General features: G+C 60.5%; 3 protein-coding genes across 3 annotated transcripts; 1 reads left to right on the forward strand and 2 right to left on the reverse strand.

The window, feature by feature from the left end:
- Nucleotides 1–1,983: 1,983 nt before the first annotated feature.
- NPW (neuropeptide W) lies at nt 1,984–11,038 on the reverse strand. Its single transcript, XM_044935846.2, has 3 exons — nt 10,885–11,038; nt 2,400–3,111; nt 1,984–2,167 (listed from the first exon to the last, which is right to left on the reverse strand). Exons 1-3 carry the CDS (start codon nt 11,036–11,038, stop codon nt 2,083–2,085), a joined length of 951 nt encoding a protein of 316 aa, XP_044791781.2. The 3' UTR covers nt 1,984–2,082.
- Nucleotides 10,955–21,476, forward strand: ZNF598 (zinc finger protein 598, E3 ubiquitin ligase). The gene is made up of 12 exons (XM_025275756.3): nt 10,955–11,261; nt 16,042–16,154; nt 16,678–16,807; nt 16,955–17,166; nt 17,270–17,487; nt 17,857–17,974; nt 18,563–18,756; nt 18,927–19,011; nt 19,147–19,916; nt 20,420–20,564; nt 20,663–20,813; nt 20,902–21,476. Exons 1-12 carry the CDS (start codon nt 11,037–11,039, stop codon nt 21,253–21,255), a joined length of 2,715 nt encoding a protein of 904 aa, XP_025131541.1. The 5' UTR covers nt 10,955–11,036; the 3' UTR covers nt 21,256–21,476.
- A 2,055-nt stretch (nt 21,477–23,531) lies between these two features.
- Nucleotides 23,532–27,762, reverse strand: SYNGR3 (synaptogyrin 3). Its single transcript, XM_025275208.3, has 4 exons — nt 27,489–27,762; nt 25,393–25,630; nt 25,080–25,222; nt 23,532–24,994 (listed from the first exon to the last, which is right to left on the reverse strand). The coding sequence occupies exons 1-4, from the start codon at nt 27,585–27,587 to the stop codon at nt 24,785–24,787; spliced, it is 690 nt and encodes a 229-aa protein (XP_025130993.1). The 5' UTR covers nt 27,588–27,762; the 3' UTR covers nt 23,532–24,784.
- Nucleotides 27,763–27,867: the final 105 nt, after the last annotated feature.

Genomic DNA, 27,867 nt, shown 5'->3' on the forward strand with positions numbered 1-27,867 from the left:
GCCCGTCGCCGGAGGCTCGGACCGCGCCTGCAGCCCAGGAGCGCAGCCGCGCAGCGCCTCCTGCCGGCCCTGTGTAGGATTGCAGCGTCCAGGGAGCCGCCCAAGGTCCCACCCTTCTGGCTCTGACGGCTCCAGCCTTGCCCGATGGGAGATTCGGGTGAGGCCCGCGCCCTAGCGCTGTGAGCACTGCTGGAGCATAGGGCCGCCCTGGGGATGGTAGACAGAGAAGGAGGGCCTCTGCCGAGCTCCCCATGGGCTCTGCTTGGGCGTCTTCTCCAGGCAACATGAAATCTAGCCCCTCACTGAGTGACCCAAACATTCACAGGCCACTTGGCGTCAGGCCCTGGTGAGCACCGGGGAGGCATCGCTGAGACCCAGGGAAGCAGATTTGTGTACCTTAGCGAGGGGACATGCAGGGCTGGGGCAGCCCCCAGGAGAGGCATATAACCTGGCCTGGGGCCCTGGAGTGCTCAGGCAGAGGGGGCCACAGGGCCACTCTGAAATCTTCCAGGAGTTCCTGCAGACTGTGTGGGGAGGGGAGAGAGGAATGAGAGGAGAACAGGGCCCGGCCTCAGAGTGGGAATTCCGTTTCATGAGTGGTGGGAGCCCTTAAGGTGTACTGCACTGGAGGTAGTAACAAGGTCAGGACACCCATGTTCAGTGAAGAGCAGGGACAAGAACTTTGGGGGGGGTGGGGCAGTAGGTTGACCTGAGTGGTCTGCGACTTCCCCCAGTGCAGATCCTAGACGGAAAAAAAAACTGAGTGGACTCAGGGAGCCATAAGAATTGGAAGGGTGGAATCAAACAGAGTACTACCCACACTAGCAGGCCATGTGGGAGAAAGGTGCACCCAGTAGATGAGAGGCTTTTGCCAGTGGGGAGATACCTCCAGAAGGTGCTTCCTAAGGCCGGGGTAGAGGGGGTAGCATGGGGGCTGGCTCCACGTGGGCCTTCCAAAGCCAAGAGCTAGACAGACCAGAGGCCACCCTTCCTCCTGTCCTTGCTGGGTGCCCCAAGGTCTGCCTTGCCACATAGCCAAACAAGGATTCCAAGGGCAGCCAGACAGCATCGGCACAGTGACCAAGCACTCCAAGGTCAAGGACAGTTGTGGGACTCCAGGCCCATATTGAAGAGGGTTGAAGGGGGAGCAGAAGGGTGGAGTGAGGGGACCACTGGCAAGGGACCCAGATGGAGGGAGGCCCTTGCAAAATGGCAGAACACATTTATACGGGGGACTGGGGACAATAACTGGAAATGCAGAAGGGGGTTAGCAGTTGAGGGGCCTCTGAGGATGCAAGGGGGTGTCAGGTGGAGGTCCTTCCTTCCTAGGAAGAGAGCATGGCCGTGGCAAGGGGGCCAAGAGGTCCCCACTTCCTCTCTGGCAGCGCTTGGCTGAGGGGAGGGAGGGGTTCCAAAGAGATCCAGGTTTCAAATGAACGCTGGGAGGTGGGGGATGGGCTGCCAGGTCTTAAGATACTGCTCCCTTGGGGAAGACGTTCTCCCCAGGCTGGCCAGGGGGCACAGTGAGGAGACTCCCTGTGGGGCTCCTGGGAGGCTGGGATGGGGGCTGCTGCTCTCCTTCTTCTGCACACGTTGATGTGGCAGCCGGACACCGCCCCCCCCACCACTGTGAGATACCCCCTCCCCTCCCTGGGGACCCTGGTGTTATGACCCCACCCCCTACAAGGAGGGGCAGCAATGGCAGAAAAGGGAGAAGGGGACCCAGCCCCCAGCAGTGTCTCTGCCCCTGTGCCCCGCTTCTGCCCCGCAAGGACAAGCAGATCTCGGCTGGATTGGAGCAGAGAGGGCGGAGCAGGGGTGGGGCGGGAGGAGGCGCGGGGTTGGGGGGTGGTGGGAACGCGTCCCCCGGCAGGCCGGCGGGCGGGAGGGCTCCTGACATTTGCCAGGGCGTGGGCGCGGCAGTTTGCGCCTCGGAGCCAGATGACAAAGTACACAACTCGGAGGAAAGGGGTCACACGCGGGGGCGCGGCAACTAGGCGAGTTTTATTGAACAGACGGCCGGCCTGTTGGCCGAAGACACTCGGTCTGGGTCAGGCGCAGGGGCGCTAGCAGGGGCGGCTATCAGGACGGCTTAGGGGCGAGGCGGGGGCTGGCGAAGGCGGTTCCCTGCGCAGACCGTGGCTGAGCCGGAGACTCTCCGAAGGCTCTAGAAAGAACAGAGAGGCCCGTGGGGAGAGGGCCGTGCGCTCTCCACTACCGCTCCCCCGACTCCCCGGGCTGGAAGCGTAGACACTGCTCCGGGAGAGCCTTCCCCGGAGTCGGGGATAGAAAGGTCGTTGGGTGCCCTGCGGGCAGGCAGACAGCACGGCTCAGATCTCCCGAGACCCCCCCCCCCCCCCCGTCTGCTGGCGTCCTGTCCCCCTCCTCTCCCCGCGTACCTGGCCTGCTCCGCCAAGATCCAGGAGTAGGCGCCCGGCCGCCACTCGGGTTGGCGCGCGGACTCCGGGGCGCGCAGGTTGCGAGGCGCACTGACCTGGAGCCCGGCCCCGGAGCTTCTGCGTCGCGCCTCCCACAGTCTCTGAGCTCCGGAGGGAAGCAGCAGAGCATCGAGGGCCGCGGGCCCCGGAGAGAGGGTGCTTCTGGCAGAGGGCCCCTGGGGCAGCGCGCCCAGGCCCAAGGTGTCCCAGGTGAAGGGCCCGGCCGCGCGGCGCCACATGTAGGGCGAGCGGCGCAGCCCCATGAGCAGGCCGGCCGCGCGGCCCACAGTGTGGTAGCGGGGGCTCGCCACGTGCTTGTACCAGGCGCCGGCGGACGGCGGTAGCAGCAGCAGCCACAGCAGGGCGAGCAGCCGGCGGCTGGCGGTGGCCCCCGGCCCCGGGCCCCGCACCCCTGTGCCCCGCGCCAGGGTGCTCACGTCGACGTCCGCCCGGAGGCGCGGACCAGGCACTGGCTCCGTCGGGTCTGTGCGCGCCGCGTGGAGAAGCCGGAGTGCGGGAGCTGCAGGCGGGGAGTTGGGCCCCGCGGGTCCGGCTATAACTGCTCGGCGGCCCCGCCCCTGCTCGCCCCCGCGGTACCTGCCTGGCTCCCTAAAGGGTGGGGGCGGGATGAAGGGAGAAGAGGAGCCCAGGCCGCGCCGCAGGACGTGGGCTCCTGAAGCACCCTGGCTGAGTGGGTTTTTCCCTGGAATTCATCTCCTCCCCAGTCTGGGGGCTCCCCTCCTCCCCTGTCTCGTGCCCCTTTTCCTCTGTCCCCAAGGAGAGGAGCTGCCAGGCGAAGGGATGGGGACAGGAAGGTGGGGCACACGCAGATCAGACTAGGGGGCCAGCAGCGCCCCAGGGGGAAAGCAGGAGAGCTGACTGGTGGGGGCCCTCTGCGCCACCAAGACCCCTCTGCCTGCCTCCTCCCCTGACGGCTGTTCCTTATCCTCACCTGTGTGTGCTCAGGCTTGTGCAACTCTTTGAGACCCCATACACCATAGCCCACCAGGCTCCTCCATCCATGGGGATTCTCCAGGCGAGAATACTGGAGTGGGTTGCCATGCCCTCTTCCAGGGGAACTTCCTGACCCAAGGATCGAAACTGTGTCCCTTATGTCTCCTGCATTGGCAGGCAGGCTTTTTACCACCAGAGCCACCTGGGAAGCCCTCACCTAACACAGTTCAAATCTGTGCCCACACCCTCTTCTCTGCTCCCTAACCCCTAGCTTCTCCCCACCAACCTACTTCCCAGCTGCTGCTAGGTGGTGGTGCTTGCAGCCGCAAGTTTAGTTAGGAGACAGTGGTTAGGATTAGGCTCCCAGAATAAAGAGTCAGTCCCTCTTACCCCCAGCCCCTGCCCTGGGCAAGATAAAGCTCTGCAGACCTCCAGCCTCCTCTTTGACTGAAAGTGAGAGTCACTCAGTCTGTCTGACTCTTTGCAAGCCCATGGACTATATAGTCCATGGAATTCTCCAGACCAGAATACTGGACTGGGTAGCCTTTTCCTTCTCCAGGGGATCTTCCCAACCCAGGGATCCAACCCAAGTCTCCCATATTGCAGGCGAATTCTTTACCAGCTGAGCCACAAGGGAAGCCCAACAATGCTGGAGTGGGTAGCCTATCCCTTCTCCAGTGGATCTTCCCAACCCAGAAATCGAACCTGGGTCTCTTGCATTGCAGGTGAATTCTTTACCAACTGAGCTATCAGGGAAGCCCTCCTCTTTGTCTATGATCCCCTAAAATCATGTTTTCTGGCCAGACCAGTCTCAATTCTTTTGCTTTACCCAACAATCCACGAGTTGGCCCATTTCTGTGCTTCTGTGCCTGGGACGGACACCCTGGGCTTTTCAATCTATGACCAAACTCCTACTCATCTTTCAGGATCCTGCTTAAATAGTCCCTGTCTGAATACTCTACTGGAGTATCCCTCTCTGCCAGCCTGGGGTTAATAGCCTCTTTCAAGATGTCAGGGCCTGACCCATTCTTGCCTGAGCCCTAAGCCAGGGAGGATTCAGCTGTCAAAATAATCAGACCTCATCCCCCCGCACCCCACCAGCAACCACACCACTCACGGGGTACCTTCTAAGTTCCAGACACCAGGGATCCTGAATTATCATACTCTGATCTCCAAACAATGCCACGTGTATGCGTGGTAAGTTGCTTCAGTCATATCCAACTCTTTGCCACCCTATGGACTATAGCCTGCCAGGCTCCTCTGTCCATGGGATTCTCCAGAAAAGAATACTGGAGTGGGTTGCCGTGCCCTCCTCCAGGGGATCTTCCTGACCCAAGGATTGAACCCGCATCTCTTACATCTCCTGCATTAGCAGGAGGGTTCTTTACCACTGACACCACCTGGGAGATTCCCAAACAATGCCACAAGGTGGGACAATTATTGATTCCATCTACCAAAGAGGAAACTAAGGCCTGGGGGAAATTAACTTGCTCCAGTCACCTGGGTAAGCACTGGGGACAGAGTGGGGTCCAACCTAGACCCCCAGCCTGAGAGTTCCAGTTTGAGGACCCCAGCTACAGTGCTTAATGGAAGCCTCCCCTCTCCCTCTGCCTGTCACTTCAGCAAGAAGGAGGGGCGAATCTGGGGCAGGAGGCGGGCACAGTCTGGGTCTGTCCTTCCTCTCAGACCTGCACGTTGGGAGAGGCCCAGAGGGGCTCAGAGGTGCCAAGGAAGGCCCCTGGTTTTGAGGCAGGAGGGGCAGAGAGGTCTGGTGATCCCCTGGGATCTGGAAGCCGTCGGCTCGCCCCAAAAAGGCCCTGTGGAGCAGCTGAGAAACGTTCCCTGGAGCTCAGTGCCCCAGGCTGGACGCTGGTGGGTGTGGGGGGAGGCACTCCTGCCTCAGTTTCCTCATTGGTAAACAGTAATGGTAGCCTCCTGACCAGCTTGCTGTGAGCACTAAACATCCAGGCTGCTGGGACTTCCCTGGCTGTCCAGTGATTGAGACTCTGCACTTTCACTGCAGGGGGCATGGGTTTGATCCCTGGTCTGGGAAGTAAGATCCTGAATGCCATGTGGCATGGTCAAAATTTTTTTTAAAAATCCAGGCTGGGTCTTGACATGGTACCTGGCATGCAGTAACCGGTAAAGTCACTCAGTTGTGTCCGACTCTTTGCAACCCCACGGACTGTAGCCTATCAGGCTCTTCCATCCATGGGATTTTCCAGGCAAGAGTACTGGAGTGGGTTGCCATTTCCCTCTCCAGGGGATCTTCCTGACCCAGGGATCGAACCCAGGCCTCCTGTATTGCAGGCAGACACTTTACTGTCTGAGTCACCAGGGAAGGTAAATGGCGAGGCTAACATCTGTTACTGTTGCTGTGCCAGCGGCTGCCTAGTCCCCGAACCTGTCAGAGAAGATGCTTTGACGGAGGGGTGATGGTGCAGGGTCCAGGCAGGGCGGGGGCACAGAGGGAGACGCCTGTGCGCCTGGAGGGGCCTGGAGGAGCGCAGGGACTACTGGGCCGAGTGGAAAGCTGCCCCTTCCACCCACCGCTGCCTCTCTCTCCTGGGACCCCTTGGCCTCAAGAGCTGCCTGGAGTGCACGGTGGGCGGGTAGCGCGGCACGACGCAAGGGTCCCCTGGCACTGCCGCCCACTCCCTGCTGAGAGGAGGCAGGGGACTGCGGGCAGCGGGCAGGAAGCGTCTGCAGGCAGGACGTCATCTATGTGAAAGCTGATCAATCGTGGTCGATGCGGTAATGGAGGTTTCTGCGCAGTTAGAAAATTTAAGACAGCTACAGTTAGCAGAGTGGATAAATCTGAAAATGCCATATTGACCTGACCAAAAAAAAAAAAAAAAAAGCCGTGCACAACGGAATGTTCAGTGTCTGAAGTTTAAATACCAGCAATCCTTCCGGCTGGCTTATGACTGTGAACTAGAGGGAAGGAAAAATGTCCGCGTGCAGGTGAGAGGTGGAGGGCCAGTTGGGACAGAGTCGGTGGCTGCCTGTCAGGTGGAGGTGTGCAGAAGGCAGGCAGGGATGGAGCCCAGGGCGGGGGAGGAAGAAGAGCACCGAATAGCTTCATGGTCCCTGGGGGCTCCCAGTTTGGGGTGCTCAGGATGAGGGTCTCTGTGCCCTGCCCAGCACTGAGCCCACGGGCCCAGGGACAAAGGGCTCTGCCAGCCCCCCACCCCCTAGAAGTCTGGAGCCAAAAGTGTGTTGCCAGAGGAGGTAGTGGCCCTAATGATCCATGAGAGCTGCCTGGTCTTTCTGGGGCTCACTGCACCTTCCATCCACACACAGACCCTTCTAGAAGCTGGATGACCATGGATGCTATTTGCACATCACCTCCCCTGACACTGGACCAAGCCCTCCAGGGGGCTGGGACCATGTCTGCTTCATACTCCCCCTTCCAGGCACAGCACCTGCCTCCTCCCCCAACAGGAACCCCATCCTAATGACACAGCAAATATGAAAACCTCTCCATTTCGTCATTTAAAATGATTATGTTTTATTAAGTCTTCCCTGGTGGCTCAGAGGGTAAAGCATCTGCTTGTAATGCGGGAGACCTGGGTTCCATCCCTGGGTCGGGAAGATCCCTTGGAGAAGGAAAAGGCATGTTTTATTAAGATTGTACATGGGCGCGCGTGCTAAGTCTCTTCAGTTGTGTCTGACTCTGTGCAACCTTATGGACTGCAGCCTGCCAGGCTTCTCTGTCCATGTGGGTTGCCATTTCCTTCTCCAAGGGATCTTCCGCACTCAGGGATTGAACTCGCGTCTCTCACATCTACCCGCATTGGCGGGCGTGTTCTTTAGCACTAGCACCACCATACATCTTAAGTCAAATGCTAGTATAAGGGGCACAGTAAGTGCCCTCTCTTCCACCCCCTCACATCAGCATCCTGCCCTCCAGGGGCAATGACTTCCAACTGTTTCAGCTATTTCTCCTAGTATTTGCCTTCATATTTTGAAATCACGAACAACTGCTATTCTAAAAATGAGTGGTCTTTTTTTCGGCCATGCCACATATCTTATGGGAGCTTAGTTCCCCCACCAGGAATTGAACCTGCATCCCATGCAGTGGAAGCATGGAGTCTTAACCACTGAACCACCAGGGCAGTCCCTGGGTGGTCTTTTCTGTTCTGGCTGTGCTGGGTCTTCATGGTTTTCTCCACTTGCAGCAGTTGGGAGCTACTCTTCGTTGCGGTGCACCGGCTTCTCGTTGTGGAGCACAGGCTCTAGGTGCGTGGGCTTCGTAATCGCGGCATTTGGGCTTAGTTGCCCCGGGGCATGTGGAATCTTCCCAGGCCAAAGGTCGAAGCTGTGTCCCCCATGCCCCCACCCCCACCCCCGCATTGGCAGGCAGATTCTTAACTCCGGACCAAAGGGTGGTCTTTTTAAGGAGGTATGCTTTGAGTAAAGTATGCACACCTTAACTGCATTTGTTACATATGCCTACACCTATGTGCCCAGAGCCCAGATCAAGGTAGAAAGGATTTTAGTGCCCTAGGGCGCTCCTTTCAGGCTTCCCTGATGAATCAGTTGGTAAAGAATTCGCCTGAAATGCAGTACACCCGGGTTCAATCCCTGGGTCAGGAAGATCCCCTGGAGGAGATGGCAACCCACCCTAGTATTTTTGCCTGGGAAATCCCACGGGCAAAGAAGCCTGTTGGACTACAGTCCACAACTGAGTGACTAAACCACCACCACCAGGGGGCTCCCTTTACTCCTAGACAGAAGTCCCCAGCGGAATTCATCAGCATTTTTTCAACCTCAGCATAGTTGGCATTTGTGAGGCTGTCCTGGGCCCCGAAGGATGGGGAGCAGCATCTGTGACTGTGTAGGCAGCAAAAGAGCCCTTCCCCAAAGATGTCTGTGCCCTAATGCCTGGAGGCTGTGACTATTTACATGGTAAAGCAGAATTCAAGTTGCAGATAAAATTGAGGATGCTAGTCAACTGAACTTCATATTGGGTTGACAAAAAAAGTTCTTGTGGGTTTTCCCCATAAGATGTTACAGAAAAACTTGAATGAACTTTTTGACCAACCCAATATAAGCAAAGCATCCTGAATTATCCAGGTGAGTCCAATGTAATCTCAAGGGTTCCCCAGTGTGGAGGAGAGAGGCAGTCAGAGAAGGAGAGGTGACAGTGAAAACAGGCTGGAATGATGCTATTTGTGGAAGGAGGAAGGGCCAGGAGCATGGAAAGCAGGCAGCCCACCGGATGCTGGAAAAGTCAAGGAAACAGGAATGCAGCCCGCCTTGGTTTTATCCCAATGAGACTCATTTTGAATTCCTGAATTCCAGAACTGTAATATAATAAATATGCATTGTTTTAAGTCACTATGTTTGTGGTAATTTTTTACAGCAGCAATAGGAAACCAAAAAAAAAAAAAAAGGCTGAGCACCAAAGACCGGACACTTTCAAATTGGCCATGCTTCAGGTGGCCAAAGTACTGGTGCTTCAGCTTCAGCATCAGTCTTTCCAATGAGCATTCAGGTTTGATTTCCTTTAGAATTGACTGGTTTGATCTCCTTGCTGTTCAAAGGACTCCAAAGGTTTATATATATATATATATATATTTCCCCCCCCCCCCCCCCCAAAGTTTCCTTCTGCTTTCTGGGTCTGCTTGTTTTTGTCCCTGTATCTCACACCGCAGGCTTTCCTCCTGAGTCTGCAGATCGCTGGCTGCCAGTCAGATCCTGACAGGCTGGCTCCTTTCAAAGGGGCGTGGCTTGCTGAGAGGTGAGCTTCATTGCAGGGCAGCTGGGCACCAAGAGCCTTTCAATCTCTAATGGGGTATAAAGATCTTCTTTCTGAGGTGGTGCATTTCCTCAGTGAACAATCCTCCAGTTTCCCACCAACAGTGAGTGGGAGGAGGATTGGATGGATACAGGGAAGGGCCCAGGTGCCCAGTCAATGCACCAACTTCCATGCACTCCTTTTTCAACCCCACCTTCAGTGAACTGCTCTGTGGAGTTCCCCCAAAGGTCTTAAGGATGCTTTGTAAAATGAAAAGCAGTCACCCTCCACCTGCTCTCTGTCATTTCACAATTTGCTTGCGTCTTTCACTCATTGCTGGCCCCTTCTTCTTCTTTGTGCTCATGGAAAGTCTTTTATTCCTTTGCTGTCCTTTTAGTGGGATTTTTTGAGGGTGAGATGACACCTGCCCATGGCCAATCCACCAGGTTTAATTGGTATGATGATCCTTGTTTTGCAAACGAGGAAGCTAAAGGCTCAGCAAGTTGACCAAGGTCACCAGCAAATACGTATTTGGAGTTGCCAGCCCATTTCTGCTTCTACAGTCCAAGCTCATCCTCCCACAACACACTGCCTCTTTTCTGGAAGGGTTCAGATCTGAACCAACCTCCCTTAACAGCAGAAGAGAGGTCCTGAGTGTGCCTGAGGAGGCCCCAAACATACTGCAGAGTCCCAAAGCCCCTGGATTCACTACCCTCAATCTGCAAACCCGTCCTGCTATTTCTCTGCCTCAAGACCCCAGGCTCAGCTGGGTGAGGTCAACTTGCTCAGCTGGGTGAGGTCAACTTGCCCATGAAGAGGTCACATTCTCTACCTGCCTTTTCTAGTGGGACTGGGGATGTCCACCCCTGGCTCAGAGACAGATGTCACCACATGTTGTCTTTTCCGATAGGGATTGTGTTTGTGTGTGCGCGCACGTGTGCCCGATGACCAGGCCCCTGTTTGTCCCAAATACAACATAAGATCTGGGTTGGAGAGAGATTTGGGTTCCTAGTAAGGTCGTAGTATTTAGCAAATAAAAATACAGGGCTGTCGGTTAAACTTGAATTTCAGAGGAACCATGAATAGCATTTTAGTATTAAGTATTGAAGAGAGAATTCATAGGGCCTGGACTCCATCTTAGGCCTGTTCATGCTGATCATGCTCGGCCACCTCTCCAATGGACTCTGAACTCTGTGTTTAGTGCCTATGGAAACGACAACAGAAGGATTAGACCTCCTCTGGACAGGACATAAATTTTTCCTTACCTATCGGAGTGTAACCTTGGGCTTATTGATTATTGGCCAATTGTTTAACTGCTTGAGCACATAACACGTGAATGATGGTGTTATTGGGATTATATCTACCCTCCCTTTGTTTATATAAGTCTCAAGGAATTTGGAGTGGTGGGTTCAGACAAGAACACATGGGATATAAAGATTTTCACAAATGCTGGTCCGGGTCCTTGGTTAAGAGGAGACTCTGCCTTGGGCCCGCTGGTGTAATAAACTGCACTTCACTATCTGCATTGTCCTTCTGAGTAAATTTGTTTCCCGGAACGCGTGGCTACAACAGTATGACCCATCAATATTTGGGTCATACGTTGCTCCCAAAAGAGAGGGCGGGCCCAGGACAGAGGCCTAGGCGGAGAGAAGCCGGATGTTCGCAGCCTGGCGCGGGGACGGCGGCTGGCCCCAAAGCGGTCGCCTCTGCCTAGAGCGCCCGGGGCGAAGTCGCCGCTCTAGCCCGCACCTCGCAGAGGCGGAAGTCGCGCACGCACTTCCGCCGGGCGGGCCCGTTGCTGGGCGGGGCGGTGACGTCGCCCCCGGAAGAGGCGGGCCCGCCGGGAGCCAGGCCGTGCGGTGCGGTGCCGCGCCGGCCGGGAACGGGCCGGATCCCGGACCATGGCGGCGGCTGCGGCGGCGGGCCCGGAGGGGCGGCTTGCGTCCCAGGAGGCGGCGGCGGCGGCACCCGAGCGGGGCGGCGGGAGTTGCGTACTGTGCTGCGGGGACCTGGAGGCCACAGCGCTGGGCCGCTGCGACCACCCGGTGTGCTACCGCTGCTCCACCAAGATGCGGGTGCTGTGCGAGCAGCGGTACTGCGCCGTGTGCCGCGAGGAGCTGCGCCAGGTGAGCCGCGCCGGCGGGCCGCGTGTCGGGACTCCCGGGCGGGCGCGGCCCGGCAGGACGACGGGGCACCCGGCAGCCGGAAGGGGACTTTGCCTTCCTGGTGTCCGGCCGCAGGCCTGGTGGCGCCGGTTTCCAAACGGGAGGCCCGGCGCGGCCGCCTGTCGGAGGAGGGATCCCCATCGTTGGTCCAGCTGTTGTCCGTCTGGGCTCGGGAGGCAGGCGGTGGCCGAGGTCCCTATGGGCCCAGAGCCTGCGGGCTTTCCTGCTGACCCCTAGGACTCTTGCCAGGCCGCCGGAAGGGGCACGGTCAGAGCCGGCGCTCCCCGACTCGCTCGGCTTTCGGGGTTTATTTCTCAGGGGTCTCCATCCCGGTGAAGGCAGCGGGGAAAGTGGGGACCTTCAGAGGCGACCTGTCCCGGGAGCAGAGGGTCACTCTGGGCGTTTCCAGCTTAGCCGTGTGTCTGGGTCTCTCTGGGCGACGCTGAGGGAACTCCTTCTGAGACTGGCGTTTTCATCTATTAAGTGACTGTTGTACTCAGACCTGCCACCCAAGGGGAAAGCGAAACCACTGAGGTCTCCTCAGGGTGCCTGGTGGGTGGGGATAAAAGTGTTAGAAGCTTTCATCCTCCTTGCCAGTTTCAGCTGGGGGGGCTCGGCTCCAGAGTGGAGGGGCGGGAGTTTCAGACTGTTCAGACTTGGAAGTCCCAGTGAGGTCAGAGGGCATCATCCCCCCACCCCCCACCCTCCTTGCAATGCCAGCTGCTGGCTGGGGGCACTTAGCTGGAACTCTCTGGGTTTGCTGTGCTTTGAAATTTGTTTGCTTCCAGAGTTGTGAAACTCTCCTCGTATGTGAATGGAAAGCTTGGGCTGGTGATACCTGTCAGGGAATCTAACTTTCTTTTTCCTACAAGTGATGCAGAAACGACATCCCTTTTTCATTTTTTTAAGTAGACTTTTATGTTAAAGGAGCCAAGCAAATGCTGTAATCCCATGAGCTCTGTGGGCACATAGCCTGTATCCTACCAGAAGAAGACACTGGGAGATGCTGTCAGTCTGTGATGGGGTGGAGCGCGACAGACTCGGATCTGGGAGAGGTCTAGGGTGCAGGAGCAGTCGGTGAAACTGGATCTGTCTGTGTCTTAGTCAGAAGGTTCCTCCCAGCTACGCCAGAGCCTGCCTTGCAGGCCAGGCTTGCGTGACATGACGTAATTCTTGAATGACCAGGTTTCCCAGCACGTGTAGCTTCCTGGCAGTCAGGCAGGTAGGCAGGCACGCGCAGCGGAGTCTCCAGCCCTGGGCATTGCATGTCTCATTGAGAAAGTAAAGTGTTAGTCACTCAGTTGGGTCCAACTCTGTGAGACCCCATGGACTGTAGCCCGCCAGGCTCGTCTGTCCATGGGATTCTCCAGGCGAGAATACTGGAGTGGGGAGGAAGTAAGCAGACACCTATATACGGCTCTGATAGCTAGCATCTGGCCTCTCTCATTCCTGTGGGTCCCACACCCTTCAGGTGCTCTGTGGCAAGGGGGCGTGGATATGAACTGTCAACTGGCTTCAGCTGGGGTGTGGTTTGGCATCAGGTACCCCAGCCGAGCCGCCTTCCTACCAGGCCTGCTCTGAGTTGCTTGGCAGCAGGAGGAGGTTCTGGGCAGTTTGGGAAAATGATGCTCCTCTCTGTTCATCCGGCTTCCTCCCATTCTTGGACTTGGAATCCACCCCACCCCACCCCCATCCTATTCCCTGGCTGAGTCCTGCACTGTCCTCTGAATTCATCCTGTGTCCTATGCCTGCTCAGAAACTTCTGAACCCTGCCTCTCCTCTGCCTCCTCTATGGGACTAAGCCTCTAAAAGATTGGAAGGAAAGCACGCCAAGATGCTTTGTGGGACAGGGCAGCTCTGTCTGCTTAATTCCTGCATCTTCACCTTGTGCCTCCCTTGGCCGACCCGGGGGACAGTCCTGCAACTGCTGCTCAGACGAGGAGCTGATGAGTCAAGATTGCCCAGCAGGTGCTCATGGTGGAGGCCGAGGCTCCTTCCTAGCTGGTGGGCAGTGGCGGCACGGGGCCGCTGACTGAGACTGATGTCAGGTCCCGGGGTCCTGCCCCCTCTTGCCCGGTCCTGTCTTTCCCACTGGCCACGTTCTTCTAAAAGACAAGTCTCCTCTTGCTTTCCACCTGGCCCTGATCCTGGGGATGTCGGAAGGGCTTGATGGGGCTGCTGTACAAAGTGGGATGTGTCTGAGGCAGGAGGGGCCCCGCAGACAGCCTGGTGCAGCCCCTCTGCCCCATCTCATAGGCAGGAACTGGGAGGGAGGCCGGACCTGCTGACTCTGGTCGTGCTCCCTGTTGTCCCGGCCCCTCCTCCCCAGGGAGCTGCTCTCACCCTGGTCACGGTGGACACCATTCTCTTCTGCACTCACTCTCCGTGAGTGCTCCCTGCTCGCTGGAAGTGGGGAGCAGCAAGGCCCTGGGCAGACACCCCCCTGGTCGGGGAGTCCAAAAGGGCTTTCGTCCCTCTCTCCCTCTCATTGGGGCCTGATCCTTTTGGGGCCCACCCAGGGGCACCCTTTCCCGCTTGGTCATTTACTACCTGGCCCACCCAGGGGCTGCCCAGAATGGCCCATCCTCAAGTGTCTAGGCCTGGCCTGTACCTCTATCCTGGGACCCTTCCCATCCCCGGGGTGGGGGGGTCTCAGGCCACCACACCCTCCTCCTTGTGCAGCCATCCGGTCTTGCCGCTCACCTCACCCTCTCATGAGGCAGGGACACTGGCTGCTCCCGCCCGTTGTCTGGCCCAGTCCTGGGGGGCCCTGTGCTGCTCCCAGGCTGTGTGCGAGGGGCAGTCAGTGTTGCCCCGTGCCACCTGCCAGCCTGCTCACCTCATTCTCAAATGAACACGGCCTGAGCCTGTGTGCCCACGGCCACGTTCCCTTCCTAAGCCTCTTCTGTACTCCAGTCCCTTCCTGAGCCTGCCCAGCGTCCCCCTTTGGCCTGGCTTAGGTGCGCCTAGCCCAGACAGACCCCCCCAAGCTGATGGTCACCCGGTCCAGTGAGGGTGCTCACATCCAGGGACAGACCCCACCTGTGGTGGATCAGAGTGGAACTCTGAGTAGAGGGGCCTCCCCACACCGGGGTTTCTGGGGAGGGATATCGTTTCTCTGTTGTCTGCCAGCCCAGGACACTTTGGAAGCTTTGGGGCATCCCTCGAGGGCTGGTCATGGGGTGCGGCATCCTGGAGGTTGGCTCCTGTGCTCTGCAGCACCAGCAGGTCCTTAACAGTTTGGGGCCCTGCACCTGCGGGCACCTGTCCCCAGGCAGAAATGGGGGTCTGTTCTGGAAAAGCACCCCTGGGAGTGGGGGGAAGGCAGGGCTGGGAGTGGGCTTGCTCTTGGAGTGCAGATTCCACGAGAAGAGGCCAGTGTGGCCCAGGCCTTTCCTACGTCCCTTTGGGACCTGTCAGGAGATCCTGGGCAGAGGGTCTAGGGTGAGCCTTGGAGGCAGAGCAAGACTCTGCTGTGAAGACAGGCCACAGGAGTACGGCTGGTGTAGCTGGGGCCACAGCCCCCACGTCCCTCTGCCTGGCTTGCCAGTGTGGTGATGGGAAGGTCTTCAGGGCCTGTCATCCCCCCACCCCTGGTTCTCCAGGTCGGGCGTGGCTGGACTGGGACACTTCCTTTGGGCCAGGAGGGGGCAAGGCTTGGTTGCCCCCAAACGATGGGGCATGTCCTCAGAAGTGGAGGCTAAGCTCCCCATCTCCCACCGCCAGAGCCCCCAGGAACCGGTTTTAACCACCTTGCTGTGGGGGCTGGCATAACCACTCAGTCTCTCCAGCCAGTCCTCCACTCTCCCAATTTCATGGCTGTTCTGATTTTAGACATTCTCTGTAGCTGGGCCTGAATATAACAGGGGTGACCTTGATGTGGCCTTTCCTGAGGTGAGGATGTCCCCTGGGTGTGCTGGCACGGACGCTGAGCTGAGGCGAGTAGCCAGCTCCAGGCCGGGGGCAGAGGTGGATCAGAAAGCCTCTGAGCGAGGAGGTGGGCCTGTGTGGTCTTGGTGCAGGGGCAGGGCAGGGCGGGGAGGACGGGGAGGGCCCTCCTTGCAGGGCTCTTGTCAGCTCAGGGGGGACCTGCGCCTGCAGGAGGGCCCTGGGGGCCAGGCTGGGGTGACCTTGTCCCGCGTCACGGTCTGGCCTAGCAGCTTTACCGAGTGCTAGAGACCCTGAGAAGCGGCCAGCTGCAGAGTTTTCACGTCCATCACACCAGGTCAGCCGTGTGGCACCCCCAGACTGCGCAGTTAATGGGCAGGAAGCTGGCCAAGAACAGCTGGGGCCATGCCCGAGTCCTGGGGGGCACCCCGTCCCGTGACATCACGGAAGCCTCAGGGGGCGTGGAGGGCGGCCAGGCCTGATGCACGGTTGCCTGATATAGTCTGGCAGGCGGCAGCCACTCTTTCCTCGGCTGCTCCTTGGACTGTCTCTTCTTCCTCCCAGGCTTGTTGTCCTGTGCTCAGCACCCGTGTGATTGAGCCCCTGGTGGCCGGCTGTCTGATCCGTCACTGTCCCCAGGCAGCCTGTCTGTCTGGGGTGGGTGGGGTCGCTGTCCCCTGGAGGCGTAGCCGGCTGCTGCCTCTCTGTCACGGCCGCCCTCGGGGGTCTGGCCGGGCGTGGGGAGAGGGGCCTCCCAGGAGGGGCCCTCAGTGCCCCCTTTGCTCTCGACCCGACAGCGCCCTGCAGTGGGCGTCCACAGCCTGCCCAGCGGTCCCTTTGGCTCTGGTTTCAGGTGGTCTTCGGGAAGACTCTCCCTGCCTTTGCCACCATTCCTCTACACCAGCTGCAGCACGAGAAGAAATATGACATCTACTTCATGGACGGGAGAGTGTTTGCCCTCTACAGGTGAGAGCGGACTTCTCGGCCGGGGTCCTGCGGGTCTGCGGGCGCTTTGCGGTGGGACGGACAGACCCACCTCACCCCGCCTGTGCTCCTCGCCTCCCTCAGGGGTGCGACGTCAGGGCCTGGCGGCTGGTTCCTGTCAGCGGGCTCTCCTGGAACGGAGCTGCTCACAGCCCCCTCCTGAGGTGGTAGTGGAGGTGGGGGGTGTGGTGGGGGAATTCCGGGGTTCTGTAAGGTGCACCAGAGCTGGTGTGAGTCAGGTTCTTCACCTGTAGAGGAAAAACCCCATGAGGGGTACGGTCGTCTTGAGGGTAGCCCCCGTCTTCCAGGTGGGGGGCCGTCTCCTGGACTGGGGCCTTGTTCGGCTCTGGCCCCGGCGCCATCTGACACAGCAGTCGGAGCGCCCACCCTCCTGGCTCTCGCTCCCGGGGTGTCTGCAGGGCCGCGGCGGGAGCCGTGGGGTTCTTGTGCTCCCTGGGGCCGGTGGCGCTGAGTGTCCGGGGGGGCTGGCCCGGTGTCTCCCCAGGCAGCTGCTGCAGCACGAGTGCCCCCGCTGTCCTGAGCGGCCGCCCTTCAGCCTCTTTGGGGACCTGGAGCAGCACATGCGGAAGCAGCACGAGCTGTTCTGCTGCAAGCTGTGCCTCAGGCACCTGCAGGTGAGCCCGCCAGGCTGCCTCCCGGAGCCCCGCCTCCCGGAGCCCTGCCCCTCACTCCGCGGGCCACCACAGGCCCTCTGCGCTGTGGAGCCTGGGAGGGGCGGGAGGCCTGAAAGCCCGCCCGTGCCCAGCGCCCCTTTCCCGCAGATCTTCACGCATGAGCGGAAGTGGTACTCGCGCAAGGACCTGGCTCGGCACCGCATGCAGGGGGACCCCGACGACACCTCACACCGCGGACACCCCCTCTGCAAGTTCTGTGACGAGCGCTACCTGGACAACGACGAGCTGCTCAAGCACCTGCGTCGTGACCACTACTTCTGCCACTTCTGCGACGCGGATGGGGCCCAGGACTACTACAGGTGGGTGCGGTGGGGCCCGGAGTGCCACAGGTGGGCATGGGCTCACGGGGACTCCTGGATCAGGCGGGCCGGCACAGGCCCTGCTGACACCCGGTCCCTGCAGTGACTATGCGTATCTGCGTGAGCACTTCCGCGAGAAGCACTTCCTGTGCGAGGAGGGCCGCTGCAGCACCGAGCAGTTCACGCACGCCTTCCGCACGGAGATCGACCTGAAGGCCCACAAGACGGCCTGCCACAGCCGCAGCCGCGCCGAGGCCCGCCAGAACCGCCAGATCGACCTGCAGTTCAGCTATGCACCGCGGCACTCGCGCCGGAGCGAGGGTGAGCGGGGTCCCCGCCGCCTGTGCACCCTGCAGGCCTCAGACCCAGGCCCTGACCCAACCCCTCAGCATCAGCAGGGACGAGGGACACAGCCTTGAGCACGTGCGGACGGGAGCTCTTCATGAGTCCTGGCTCCCAGAGGCCTCGGCTCTGCTGTGCGCGGGTCCGTGGGCCTCTTCTCTGGGTCAGGAGGCCCAGGCCCCTCTCCCAACCCAGTTCCTGCTTGACCTGATGTGCGGGCCATAGGGGTTTGGGGCCACTGTGACCTCTGAGAGGCGTCTCTGCCTGCCCCTCGGGTCCACGCTGTGGTACAGAGGGAGGCCTCTGCAGGGTCCGGCCTGGGCCTGACTGGCTGTGTGCTGGCCACAGGGGTCATCGGCGGTGAGGACTACGAGGAGCTGGACAGGTACAACCGCCAGGGCCGCACAGGCCGGGCCAGTGGCCGCGGAGCCCAGCAGAGCCGCCGAGGAAGCTGGAGGTACAAGAGGTGGGAGGATTTGCGAGCCGCCAGGACCTCTGTCCACCTGGCTCCACCAGAGGCCAGGGCAGTGTGGACAGCTGGGCTGAGACAGGCGCTGGGTCAGGGACCTTGGCCTTCTGGCCTCTGTGTCCCGGGCATGGCAACAGGGTCACTTGGTGTCCTGAATCGGGTGTTCTCCTTTCTCTGCTCATTTAACCAGGGACACCATGACCCTGCAGACTGGGGTGTGAGGGGCCCCGGTCTCGGGGGTACAGTGCAGGTGTGCCAGGAGGCCCTGGCGTGGCAGGCACGTGCTCTGGCTGGGCTGTCCCGCGGCCAGCTGGACCGAGGCATCTGTGGTACCCAGGCGCTGCCCCAGAGAACTGGGCTGGGTGTTTGCCGGGCGCCAGAGCCTGAGGTTGGTGGGGAGGTGGTCCTGCTGTCCCCACAGTGCTCTCGCCTGCCTGGGAAGGCCGGGCTGGCACCTGTTCCGCTGGCTGCTGGCAGGCCAGCCTCTGGTGTCCGGGCTTCCCGGGGTGAGGCCCCTCCCCAGCCCTTTACGTCGCGTCGCTATAGTTCTGGGCCTGGCCCAGCCTGAAGGCCTCCCCATCCCAGGGAAGAAGAGGACCGAGAAGTGGCAGCTGCCATCCGGGCCTCGGTGGCCACCCAGCAGCAGCAGCAGCAGGAGACGCGCAGGACTGAGGACCGGGAAGAGGGTGGCAGGCCCAAGAAGGAGGAGGCGGGGCTGCGGGGTCCTGAGGAGGCCCGCGGCCCCCGGCGCCCAGCCCGGACTCCGGGCGAGGGCCCAGGTGAGCAGCTCCCCTGCAGGCAGGCCCACCCTGGCCCAACAGGCGGGACGTGGGCTCCTGACCACAAGGTCGGTGAGAAGCCACTGCCCTCCAGTTGGTCACCCCGTCAGGCCTGATCCTGCCCCCTCGACACTGTTCAGCCCTGACAAGGGTTCTCGTGTGTCTCGCAGGTCCCAAGGAAGCCTCCGCCAACGGTCCTGTGAGCCAGGAGGCCTTTTCCACCACTGGCCCAGCTGCAGGAGCCACACTCCCAAAGTACACGCGTGTGGGGCTCGGGGCTCCTACCAAGGGTTGGGGAGGATGGGTGCGGATGCCAGGGCTCCTGCAGGGCCGGGGGGCAGGGCAGGCCAGAGCCCACAGGCCGCTGACCCCTGTCTGCTTTCTGCACAGCACTCTCCCGCCCCCCACTTCGAAGCTCAAGGATGAAGACTTCCCCAGTCTCTGTGCCTCCGCTTCGTCCTCGAGCTCCGTGGCAGCCACCCCAGGCCCTGTGGGGCTGGCGCTGGCTTACCCTGTGCCCGCCAGGGGCAGGACCACCTTTCAGGAGGAAGACTTCCCTGCCCTGGTGTCCTCTGCCTCCAAGCCTAGCAGTACCCCCACCAGCCTCATCTCTGCCTGGAACAGTGGGGCCAGCAAAAAGGTGGCGCATCCTGCCCCGGGGTCCCAGTCTACCAGCGGGGGTAGCCAGCCCCCCAGGAAGTCTGGCAAGGGGGGAAAGGGGGGCAAAAAGGGTGGGCCGCCGCCCGCAGAGGAGGTGGAGGAGGATGGCCGTGCGGGCCTCACGGCCCAGGAGCTGCGGAGCGTGCCCACGACGGTCGCCGTCTCCTCCCTGCTGGCCGGGGCCGCCACCCAGACCTTCACCAAGGTTGGCAAGAAGAAGAAGGTGGGCTCCGAGAAGTCAGGTGCCGCGTCGCCCCCGCCCCCTGACAAAGAGGGGCCCCCTGGGGCCGAGCTGGCCCCCACGGCACCCCCTGGCAGAGCTGAGGGGCCCGCCGCCGTCATCGTCAATGGACACTCAGAGGGGCCGGCCCCGGTTCGGAGCACCCCCAAGGAACCCCCTGGGCTCCCAAGGCCCCTGGGGCCACCCCCCTGCCCCACGCCCCAGGAAGACTTCCCGGCGCTCTGTGGCCCCTGCCCACCCAGGATGCCCCCACCCCCAGGTAGGTGTGCTGGGCCCAGGCCTGCTGCGGGGCCCTGGGAAGGGGCCGCGGTAGTGGAGTGAGGCCCAGGGCGGTGCAGGTGGGCGGACGGGCCCGTGTAGGCCCTTCACGGCCCAGAGTGGTGCAGGCGGGCAGGGAGGCCCGTGTAGGCCCTTCCCACTGCCTCGGAGCCTGGTAGCCAGATCTGGATGCAGGTGGCAGGCCTGTGAGCCCATGGCCGTGGTCCGCCGTATAGCTCCCCTGCGACCTTTTTTTCCGCAAGTCGGGGAGTCCTGGCACCCTCTGGAGATGAGGACAAAGCAGTTAACTCAGGCCAAGGTTTGCCATGAGGAGCATAACATGCGTGCCGGCCCTTGGCGTTGTCAGCGGGCCCCGGACCCGCTCTGTGGGGACAGGCTGCTCTGCGGGGAGGGGCGGCGTGTGGGAAGAGGGGACCAGGGCCTGCTGTGCCTGACCAGTGAGGTCATATCCTGGGACCTTCCCGTGCACCCCACGCCCCGCAGGCTTCAATGCTGTGGTGCTCCTAAAGGGCACCCCGCCTCCGCCGGGCCTGGCACCCCCCGTCAGCAAGCCACCCCCCGGCTTCTCCGGCCTTCCATCTAGCCCCCACCCGGCCTGTGTCCCCAGCACTACGACCACCACGAAAGCGTAAGTGTGGGCGGGCCCCTGGCCCCGTGCCCCCAGGGGAGAGTGCCCTCACCTTGGGCCTCCCCAAAGGCGGAAGCCTCCACCTCCTTCCGATTCAGACCCAGGCCAACGCCTGTGCCCCGGGCCTACTTGGTCCCTGAGAACTTCCGAGAGAGGAACCTGCAGCTCATCCAGTCCATCAGGGACTTCCTGCAGAGCGATGACGCCCGCTTCAGCAAGTTCAAGAGCTACTCGGGGGAGTTCAGACAGGTCAGACAGGCAGGGGTGTGGGGGGCTGGCCCGGCCACCGGGGCCCAGGCCAGGGCTGGGGGTGACTGGGTCTGGCTCTGGCCGGCAGGGCGCGATCTCTGCAGCCCAGTATTATAAGAGTTGCCGGGACCTGCTGGGGGAGAACTTCGAGAAGATCTTCAACGAGCTGCTGGTGCTGCTGCCTGATACGGCCAAGCAGCAGGAGCTGCTGTTGGCCCACACGGACTTCCGGGGCCGCGAGAAGCCTCCCAGCACGAAGGCCAAGAAGAACAGGAAGAGCGCGTGGCAGGCCAGCACCCGGCAGGTGGGCCTGGACTGCTGCGTGTGCCCCACTTGCCAGCAGGTGCTGGCGCACGGCGATGTGGGCAGCCACCAGGCGCTGCACGCCGCCCGGGACGATGACTTCCCCTCCCTGCAGGCCCTCGCCAGGATCCTCACATAGCTCTGATGTAGCTCCCGCCAGTGCAGGCAGGAGCCACCGCACCCACAAGCCTCCTTTCTCCCCATCCCCACCCCCAGGCAGACAATGAGGCCACCTGCTCAGGCCCCTCAGCTGGCCGGCTCTCCGGGGATCACCGGGAAGGCCCGCCACGACTTGCCGGCACACCCTCTTGGGGGATCCCTCTGGATGCCTCCTGGAAACTAGAGAGACCCCTGCCGCAGCAGCAGGCTGCTCTGGGTTTACGTTCTCAGGCCCTGGAGGGCGCCGGGGAGGGAAGGGGCAGGTGCCGGGACCTGTGTGCTGTGTCAGGGCTGGTGGCCACGGTGGCCCCTTCCCGGAGCCCCTGAGTCCGAGGGCTGCAGCACCGTGGTCCCTGAGCTAGGGTCCACGGGTGCTGGAGTCAGATGTTGAGTGTGTTGTGTAAACAGTTGGCTGTTTCGTGACTAAAGAACGTTCAGGATTAAAAGACACAAAATTGTGCTACTTGAAGTTGAATCTTTTTATGAGACTAGCTGAATCTGGGATCTCCAATTGCCTCTGAACTTTTATAAGACAGTTTATCTTCAAATAAATTTATTTTGCAATAATGCACATAGCTGGTGTTCTGAGCTTCTCTGCCTTACGGGGTCACCCCACTCAGAGTGGTCAGACACTACAGCTCAGGTGGTCTCAGTGAGTACTGTGGGCCAGGGGTGGGGGGCCTGTGGGGAGAGGTGGGCAGCCAGGCTCTGCTCACAGGCAGAAGCAGCTGATCCTGGGCCTGGGTCTTGGAGGTCAAGCACTGCCCAAGCCTTCCAGGAGCAGAGCCAGTCATGCTTGACCTACACTGTACCCAGTGAAACTGTCTTTCCAGAACCCAGGAGTCACACAGACCCAAGGTTTACATCCACAGGCCACTGGGAGAGCTTCTAAAGTAAACTCCAGCAGGAACAATTTAGAAACGGATCCAGTATTTTGGAAACGGACCAGGCATGTGCTGAAATCTCCCCATTCTGCCACAAACATATATAAATAGTAGGAAGCAAGATCTAAACGCATAGCCACCTCCAAATGAGGCAACATCCTTGCTTGAGAAGAAATGGAGATGTCTTTCTGAAAGAAGAAGAAGGGGTGGGCACTGCCTGTCTGAACCTGAGGGCCTACCTCCTTACGGTGAGGCTGGAGCAAGTTTCTGGCTGATGGCTGGGCTTCAGCGCCTGCTAGGAAGCAGCGCCGTCACCCTCTTCACCCCACAGGGCTGCTAGGAGGCCACCTGCGTTCCCTATCACACAGGAGAAGACCCCGAAGACCTGAACACAAGCCAACACCCGCAAAGAGTAACCTGGAAGCTGGGCTATCTCACTCATGATACTAAAAATGCTGATTCTTAACGAAGAACCAAGAACCATAACAATACCAGGCAACACAGCTTGATGACAAGCACTACCCTGAGTAGTTTATGTTAACAAGTTTATGTTAACACCTACTGCACCTTAGCAACTACTACATATACTGCAAGGAGATCAAAAGAGTCCATCCTAAAGGAAATCAGTTCTGAATATTCATTGGAAGGACTGATGCTGAAGCTGAAATTCCAATACTCGCCCACCTGATGAGAAGAACTGACTCACTGGAAAAGACCCTGATGCTGGGAAAGACTGAAGGCGGGAGGAGAAGGGGATGACAGAGGATGAGATGGTTGGATGGCATCACTGACTCGATGGACATGAGTTTGAGGAAGCTCATGTTGGAGTTGGAGTTGGACAGGGAGGCCTGGTGTGTTGCAGTCCATGGGGTCTCAAAGCGTCGAACACAACTGAGCAACTGAACTGAACTGCACCTTTGACCATGGGAACTGCTCTTCTCCTCTGGAAGGGTAAAAGTTGAGACCAAGCTTGAACATGGCCAAGCCAGAACCCCAGCCCTAGGTCCTGCCTGCTTCCTTGAATCAACTAGAAGGTTGTTAACCAGCAAGAAATGAAAAAGCAACTGAAATAAAACTCCCAAAAGACGAATTCAAAAGTCAACAAGACCAAGCTGGGGATGTCTCCGAAGGGGAGCTGGCCATGGAACGTGGCTCTGGACACTGCATGGTTCACAGGGCAGGGGTCTCAGGAACAGGAGGCGGTAAGAAGGGGACATCTGGAGAAATCGCAATGGTTTTCCCTAGCACTCTCCAGAACAGGGGCATCAGCCTGGTCTTTACCTCCCGGCCCCCTTCTGGATTCTGGGCCCTGGTGCTCCTCGGGTCCCAATCTCCGGTACTGGAGGGGTAGGAGTGGAAAGGTCACAGTAAACTCATTTACCGTCTTTATTGTAAAGAAGTTGCAGTTGGAACATGGGACACTGAAAATACACAATCACGGATTGTTCTTTCAGAAGAGGGAAGGAGAGATCCATATATACAAAAATTGTAAACATGTTCACTTAAATATCCACAAATAATTGGTCTATGCTACAATGTACAGGGTTGTCACTCAACTGCAACTCCTGAGAGAGGCATCTGTAAGAATGAATGTGGCAACCGCATTTGGTATTGACTTAATGTGAAAAGCCAGCTTCGAGCAATGCATGAGTACTCAGCTATGCAAAGGGACCCCCCCCCACCTCGGGCTGGGCCTTAAAGTGGGGTGCAGTGTGGGGAGCTGGACTAGTCGAGGAGGCCTATGTAAAGGGGTTTGCAGGGAATGGCCGTCTCCAGGGCATGGCGGGCAGGTGGAGCCTCGAGACCTCTCCTTGTGGGGGGCGTGTCCTGCAGGCACCCAGTGTCTGGAGCCTCCCTGGGGCAAGGTCTTACTGAAAGGCTGCGAGAGGGTGATACTCAGGCCTATAGCCATGTTGTGCTTTCCTGGCCAGAGCTGCCCGCACCCCAGCAGGGGCCTGGGCTGAGGCAGGTAAGGGCTGGAGCTGGGGCCACAGACAGAGGGGCTGCTTGTGGGGAACTACAAGATGAAACCTTTAGACTTGACCACAATCACAACATCCACAGGGCCGGGCTACTCTAGTGTGCCTGTGAGAGGAAACGGGGGCAGCTCCAGGGAGAGCAGGGGGCCCCGCAGGGTGAGACACCAGGGCAGAGCGAGGACCACCACTATCCACGGGGACAGGGGGTGGGGAACTGGCCACGCTTGCCGGGCCACGGGGTGAGGGCGGTGTCCCTTCCCCTAGGCACCCCGAGTCCAGGGCAGCCCCCGCACCCGGCTATGGAGGGCAGCTGGACCTCTGACCCCGGAGTGGGCAGGTGAGCCTTAGCTGGCTCACAAGGGGAATGGCTCCCTGCCAGACTGGTCCATTTGAGGCTGGAGGACACGTGCCCAGGGCCATGATGTTCCCTCCTCAGGACCTCTGGCCCTGAGCTGGGGACTAAAGGGACCGGAGGAACTTGGGGGGCATAGCCTAGGCACCCTGGAGGCCACCTTCTCTTGGCCCCAGATGACCCACAGCATCCACTCCCTGCTGCTGGGCCGGGAGGACCTGAGGGAGGCCCCAGGAGGCCTTGGACCCTGCATGGGTGGGGCAGCCTTTGCGCCTCGTCTGGGCCTGCTGGCCTCTAGTAGGCAGGGACCTGGTACCCTTTGGGACTGGTGTCCAGGGTCTCGGTGAAGGGCGGGCTCTGGTAGGTCTCCGTGCCTTCCACACCGCTGCCCACCGGGTAGCCCGGGTAGGTCTGGCCCGCCCCAGCACCCAGCTGCTCGGTGGCAAAGAGCGACATGTCGGTGCCCAGACGGAACCGCTGCAGGGCCTTCACGGTAAGCGCCACCTGAGGGGGAGTCCGGGGTCAGCCAAGGCTGACCCTGTCGGACCTTGCCCGAGCCCCAGCCCCGCCGCCAGCCGGCAGCACTCACCCAGCTGAGGATGGAGAAGAAGCTGAAGGTGATTACGGCGCGCGCCGCGTCCCCCGCCTGCGCCGTGCCCGGCCCAGGCGCCGTGCGCTGCCACTGGTTGGTGAGGAAACAAAAGCCCACGAACCACAGGAAGGACCAGAGGCCTGCGGGACGGCGGACGGGCAGGTCGGGGGGCGCTCCACGCAGGCGCCGGGCCCAAACAGGAAGGAGACCCCGCTCCCGGGCCTGTCCCTGTCCACTCGATGAGAACCGCGCCCCTGGCCCCGCCCAATCCCCGCCCACCCGGAAGCTCCGCGGCCGGGGCCCCGCCCACCTGAGAAGCCCAGGTCGAGCAGCACAGCGCGCCGCCGGTCGCGGACGCTGCTGATCTGCTGGAAGCGCACGTCGAGCAGCAGGAAGCCGGCGCAGGCGAGGAAGGCCCCGAGGCCGAGCGCGACTCCGAAGCGGCAGGCGCCCGCGTTGCCGTTGAAGACGCAGCGTAGCTCTGGGCCGCTGTCGGCGTTCACGTAGCCCTCGTTGACTATGGGCCCGAAGACGGCGATGGAGAACACCTGCGGGCGGCGGCGGGAGGCGCTCAGGGCCCTGCGGTACCCCTTAGGTCTCCTAGCCCACCGTGAGCGCCCACGTGCCCCTGAAGCCCAGGATCCATCTCTCGGGGGCGGGGGGCGGTGTCTTCAGGGACCCCTCCCTTAATACCTACCTCAGGTGTAGCAACTATAGACACAGCTTTTAGTGAGGATCTACTGTGCACTGTACTTAAAATGGCTACATGCCTTATTAGCGCATGGAATTCTTCGAAACAACCGCGAAGGTGCCATGGTTCTTATCTGCTCTGTAGATAGGGAGCTCGGGGCTCCAGCAGGTGAAGTGACTTGTCCAGGGGTCACATGGTTGGTAAGAGCCAGGGCTGGCATTCGAGCTGTGTCCTCTGTACCTTGTGGAGCCCGAAGTGTCTCCCATGGCCCACTCCAGAGCGTGGGGACAGGATCTGTGACCCCCAGGCTTGAGTCAGCAGGGTTGGGAGAGTAGATGTGGAGTGGGGAGAGAGGGGGTATGGGGCGCACAGCAGAGGGACAGCTGCACAGAGCTGTCAGCCAGGACCTGAGTGCACCCCGCCTTCAGCATGCCCCAGCTGTGCAGTCTTGTTTCCCAGCATGCCAAATGTAGCAGGCACGACTCATGGGGCGGTTGGGTTAGAAATAATGCCCACCCAGCATCCTGCACTTTGTGGGCACTCCAGTCTGGGATTAATCATCAATACCATCCATAAGTTCTGGGGTTCAGTCAGACCTCAGTGCCCTGTGGCTGGAAGGCAAGGGAGGTGGTGTTAAGTGTTAGTCCCTCAGTCATGTCTGACTCTTTGTGACCCCATGGACTGTAGCCACAGCCCTTTTAAACCAGATGCTGCTCTTGGAGCTCTGGGCAGCCATCTGTTTCTAAAAAAAGAAAAGACCTCCAATTTCAACTTCATTTTTCTCCTTTCCTGCCCCAGATCCTCGAGACTAAGAGGGAAACCAAAGTGCAAGATACTGACATGTACCCCCCCACTGGTCCACCAGTTGGGTCAGAGCTGGAACCAGAACATAGGGTCCCTACTATCTGGTCTAGCCAGAGTCACTCCACCCCCAGGGCCCCTGCCCAACCCTGAGCACCCCCCTCCTGGAAGACACGTGAGTAGATGTCAGCACCAGCTGCCAGCAGGTGGGCACAACCCAGAACTTGGCATTCCACCTTCCGTGTCTCCTGCCTGGATGGATGGGAAGGAGGAGCAGGCCACTGGGCCTAGGGTTGCTCCAGTAGGCTAGGCTGCACCAAATCTGCCCCTCCCACACCACCTCCAGGAAGCCCTCCCAGTGCACAGCCCCTTCCAGCTGCCCCACGCAGAGGAATCCCGAAGCACCCCCACCCCCAACTCACGGTTGCAACTGGGGGGCCTGGGAAGGGCCAGTTCCCTTCGAAGGAGCCGGGAGGATGTACGCGCAGGAGAAGCAAGGGGGAGGCTCGGCCAGATTCTCTCGGTTCCGGTAGCCTCTCCTAGTGCTGAGGCTGAGCGCCCAAGCCCTCCGCGAATCCCGTCCCCACCCCTGTGCCCGTTTCCAAGCGTGAACACAGGAAAAACGGAGCGAGGGCTGAGGAAGGGCACTGAGTTAGACCTAAGGAAGAACTGGGAGGTGGGTGCGGCGGGTGGTGACCCCTCAAGGTCCCCGGCTGTCGCCACCGGCCCCTCCCCCGCCGGCAGGTGGGCGCACCCAGCCCGGTGACGTCACCCTAACCTGGGGCCGGCGGGGGAAGGGCCGGCGTGGATGGGGAAGGGGCGAAGGGCAGGGGCGAGGCGCAGGTGATCGGGATGCGGGAGGCGAGGCGAGGTGGGAGGGGGTATCGGGGCGGGGGCTGGGGCCCGCCACTCACCCAGGATGCGACCCGCAGTAGGGTCTGGGGCCGCCGCGCGAAGCTCAAAGGGTCCAGGGCTGCCCCCGCGCGTCCCGCGCCGAACGAGCCTCCCTCCATGGCCAGCCTGGGCGGGCCGCGCGCCCCCAGGGCCCTCTGTCCGCCTTTCCGTCGGGCCGGCCCCGCCCGAGGCCGCCCGGGGATGCTGCGAGTGCTGATGCTGCCGGTGCGGCCAGTGCTGCCGCCGCCGCCGCCTTTCGGGAGCGCGCGCCCGCTGCGGCGGGGACGCGCGGGGCGGCACCGAGCCCGCGCCCCTACCCTGGTCCACGGGCGCAGGGCTGGAGCCCTCACCTCCCTCCGCCCCGCCCACTTTCCACCCCCGGTTGGCACCGCAGGACCA

The sequence above is a fragment of the Bubalus bubalis genome, chromosome 24 (assembly GCF_019923935.1).
Source record: "Bubalus bubalis isolate 160015118507 breed Murrah chromosome 24, NDDB_SH_1, whole genome shotgun sequence".
Lineage (NCBI taxonomy): Eukaryota > Metazoa > Chordata > Mammalia > Artiodactyla > Bovidae > Bubalus > Bubalus bubalis.

What these genes read in the sequence shown, in the direction of transcription:
- ZNF598 (XM_025275756.3), top strand. Translation starts at nt 11,037, where the DNA reads ATGGCGGCGGCTGCGGCGGCGGGCCCGGAGGGGCGGCTTGCGTCCCAG. An exon ending in GACTCCGGGCGAGGGCCCAG is followed by an intron (nt 18,757 to 18,926) that starts GTGAGCAGCTCC and finishes TGTGTCTCGCAG; the next exon opens with GTCCCAAGGAAGCCTCCGCC. An exon ending in GCAGGAGCCACACTCCCAAA is followed by an intron (nt 19,012 to 19,146) that starts GTACACGCGTGT and finishes CTTTCTGCACAG; the next exon opens with CACTCTCCCGCCCCCCACTT.
- NPW (XM_044935846.2), bottom strand. Translation starts at nt 11,038, where the DNA reads ATGGTCCGGGATCCGGCCCGTTCCCGGCCGGCGCGGCACCGCACCGCA. An exon ending in GCGACTTCCGCCTCTGCGAG is followed by an intron (nt 3,112 to 10,884) that starts GTGCGGGCTAGA and finishes AGGGTGCTTCAG; the next exon opens with GAGCCCACGTCCTGCGGCGC. An exon ending in ATCTTGGCGGAGCAGGCCAG is followed by an intron (nt 2,168 to 2,399) that starts GTACGCGGGGAG and finishes TGTTCTTTCTAG; the next exon opens with AGCCTTCGGAGAGTCTCCGG.
- SYNGR3 (XM_025275208.3), bottom strand. Translation starts at nt 27,587, where the DNA reads ATGGAGGGAGGCTCGTTCGGCGCGGGACGCGCGGGGGCAGCCCTGGAC. An exon ending in GCTCGACCTGGGCTTCTCAG is followed by an intron (nt 25,223 to 25,392) that starts GTGGGCGGGGCC and finishes GCCGTCCCGCAG; the next exon opens with GCCTCTGGTCCTTCCTGTGG. An exon ending in TCTTCTCCATCCTCAGCTGG is followed by an intron (nt 24,995 to 25,079) that starts GTGAGTGCTGCC and finishes ACTCCCCCTCAG; the next exon opens with GTGGCGCTTACCGTGAAGGC.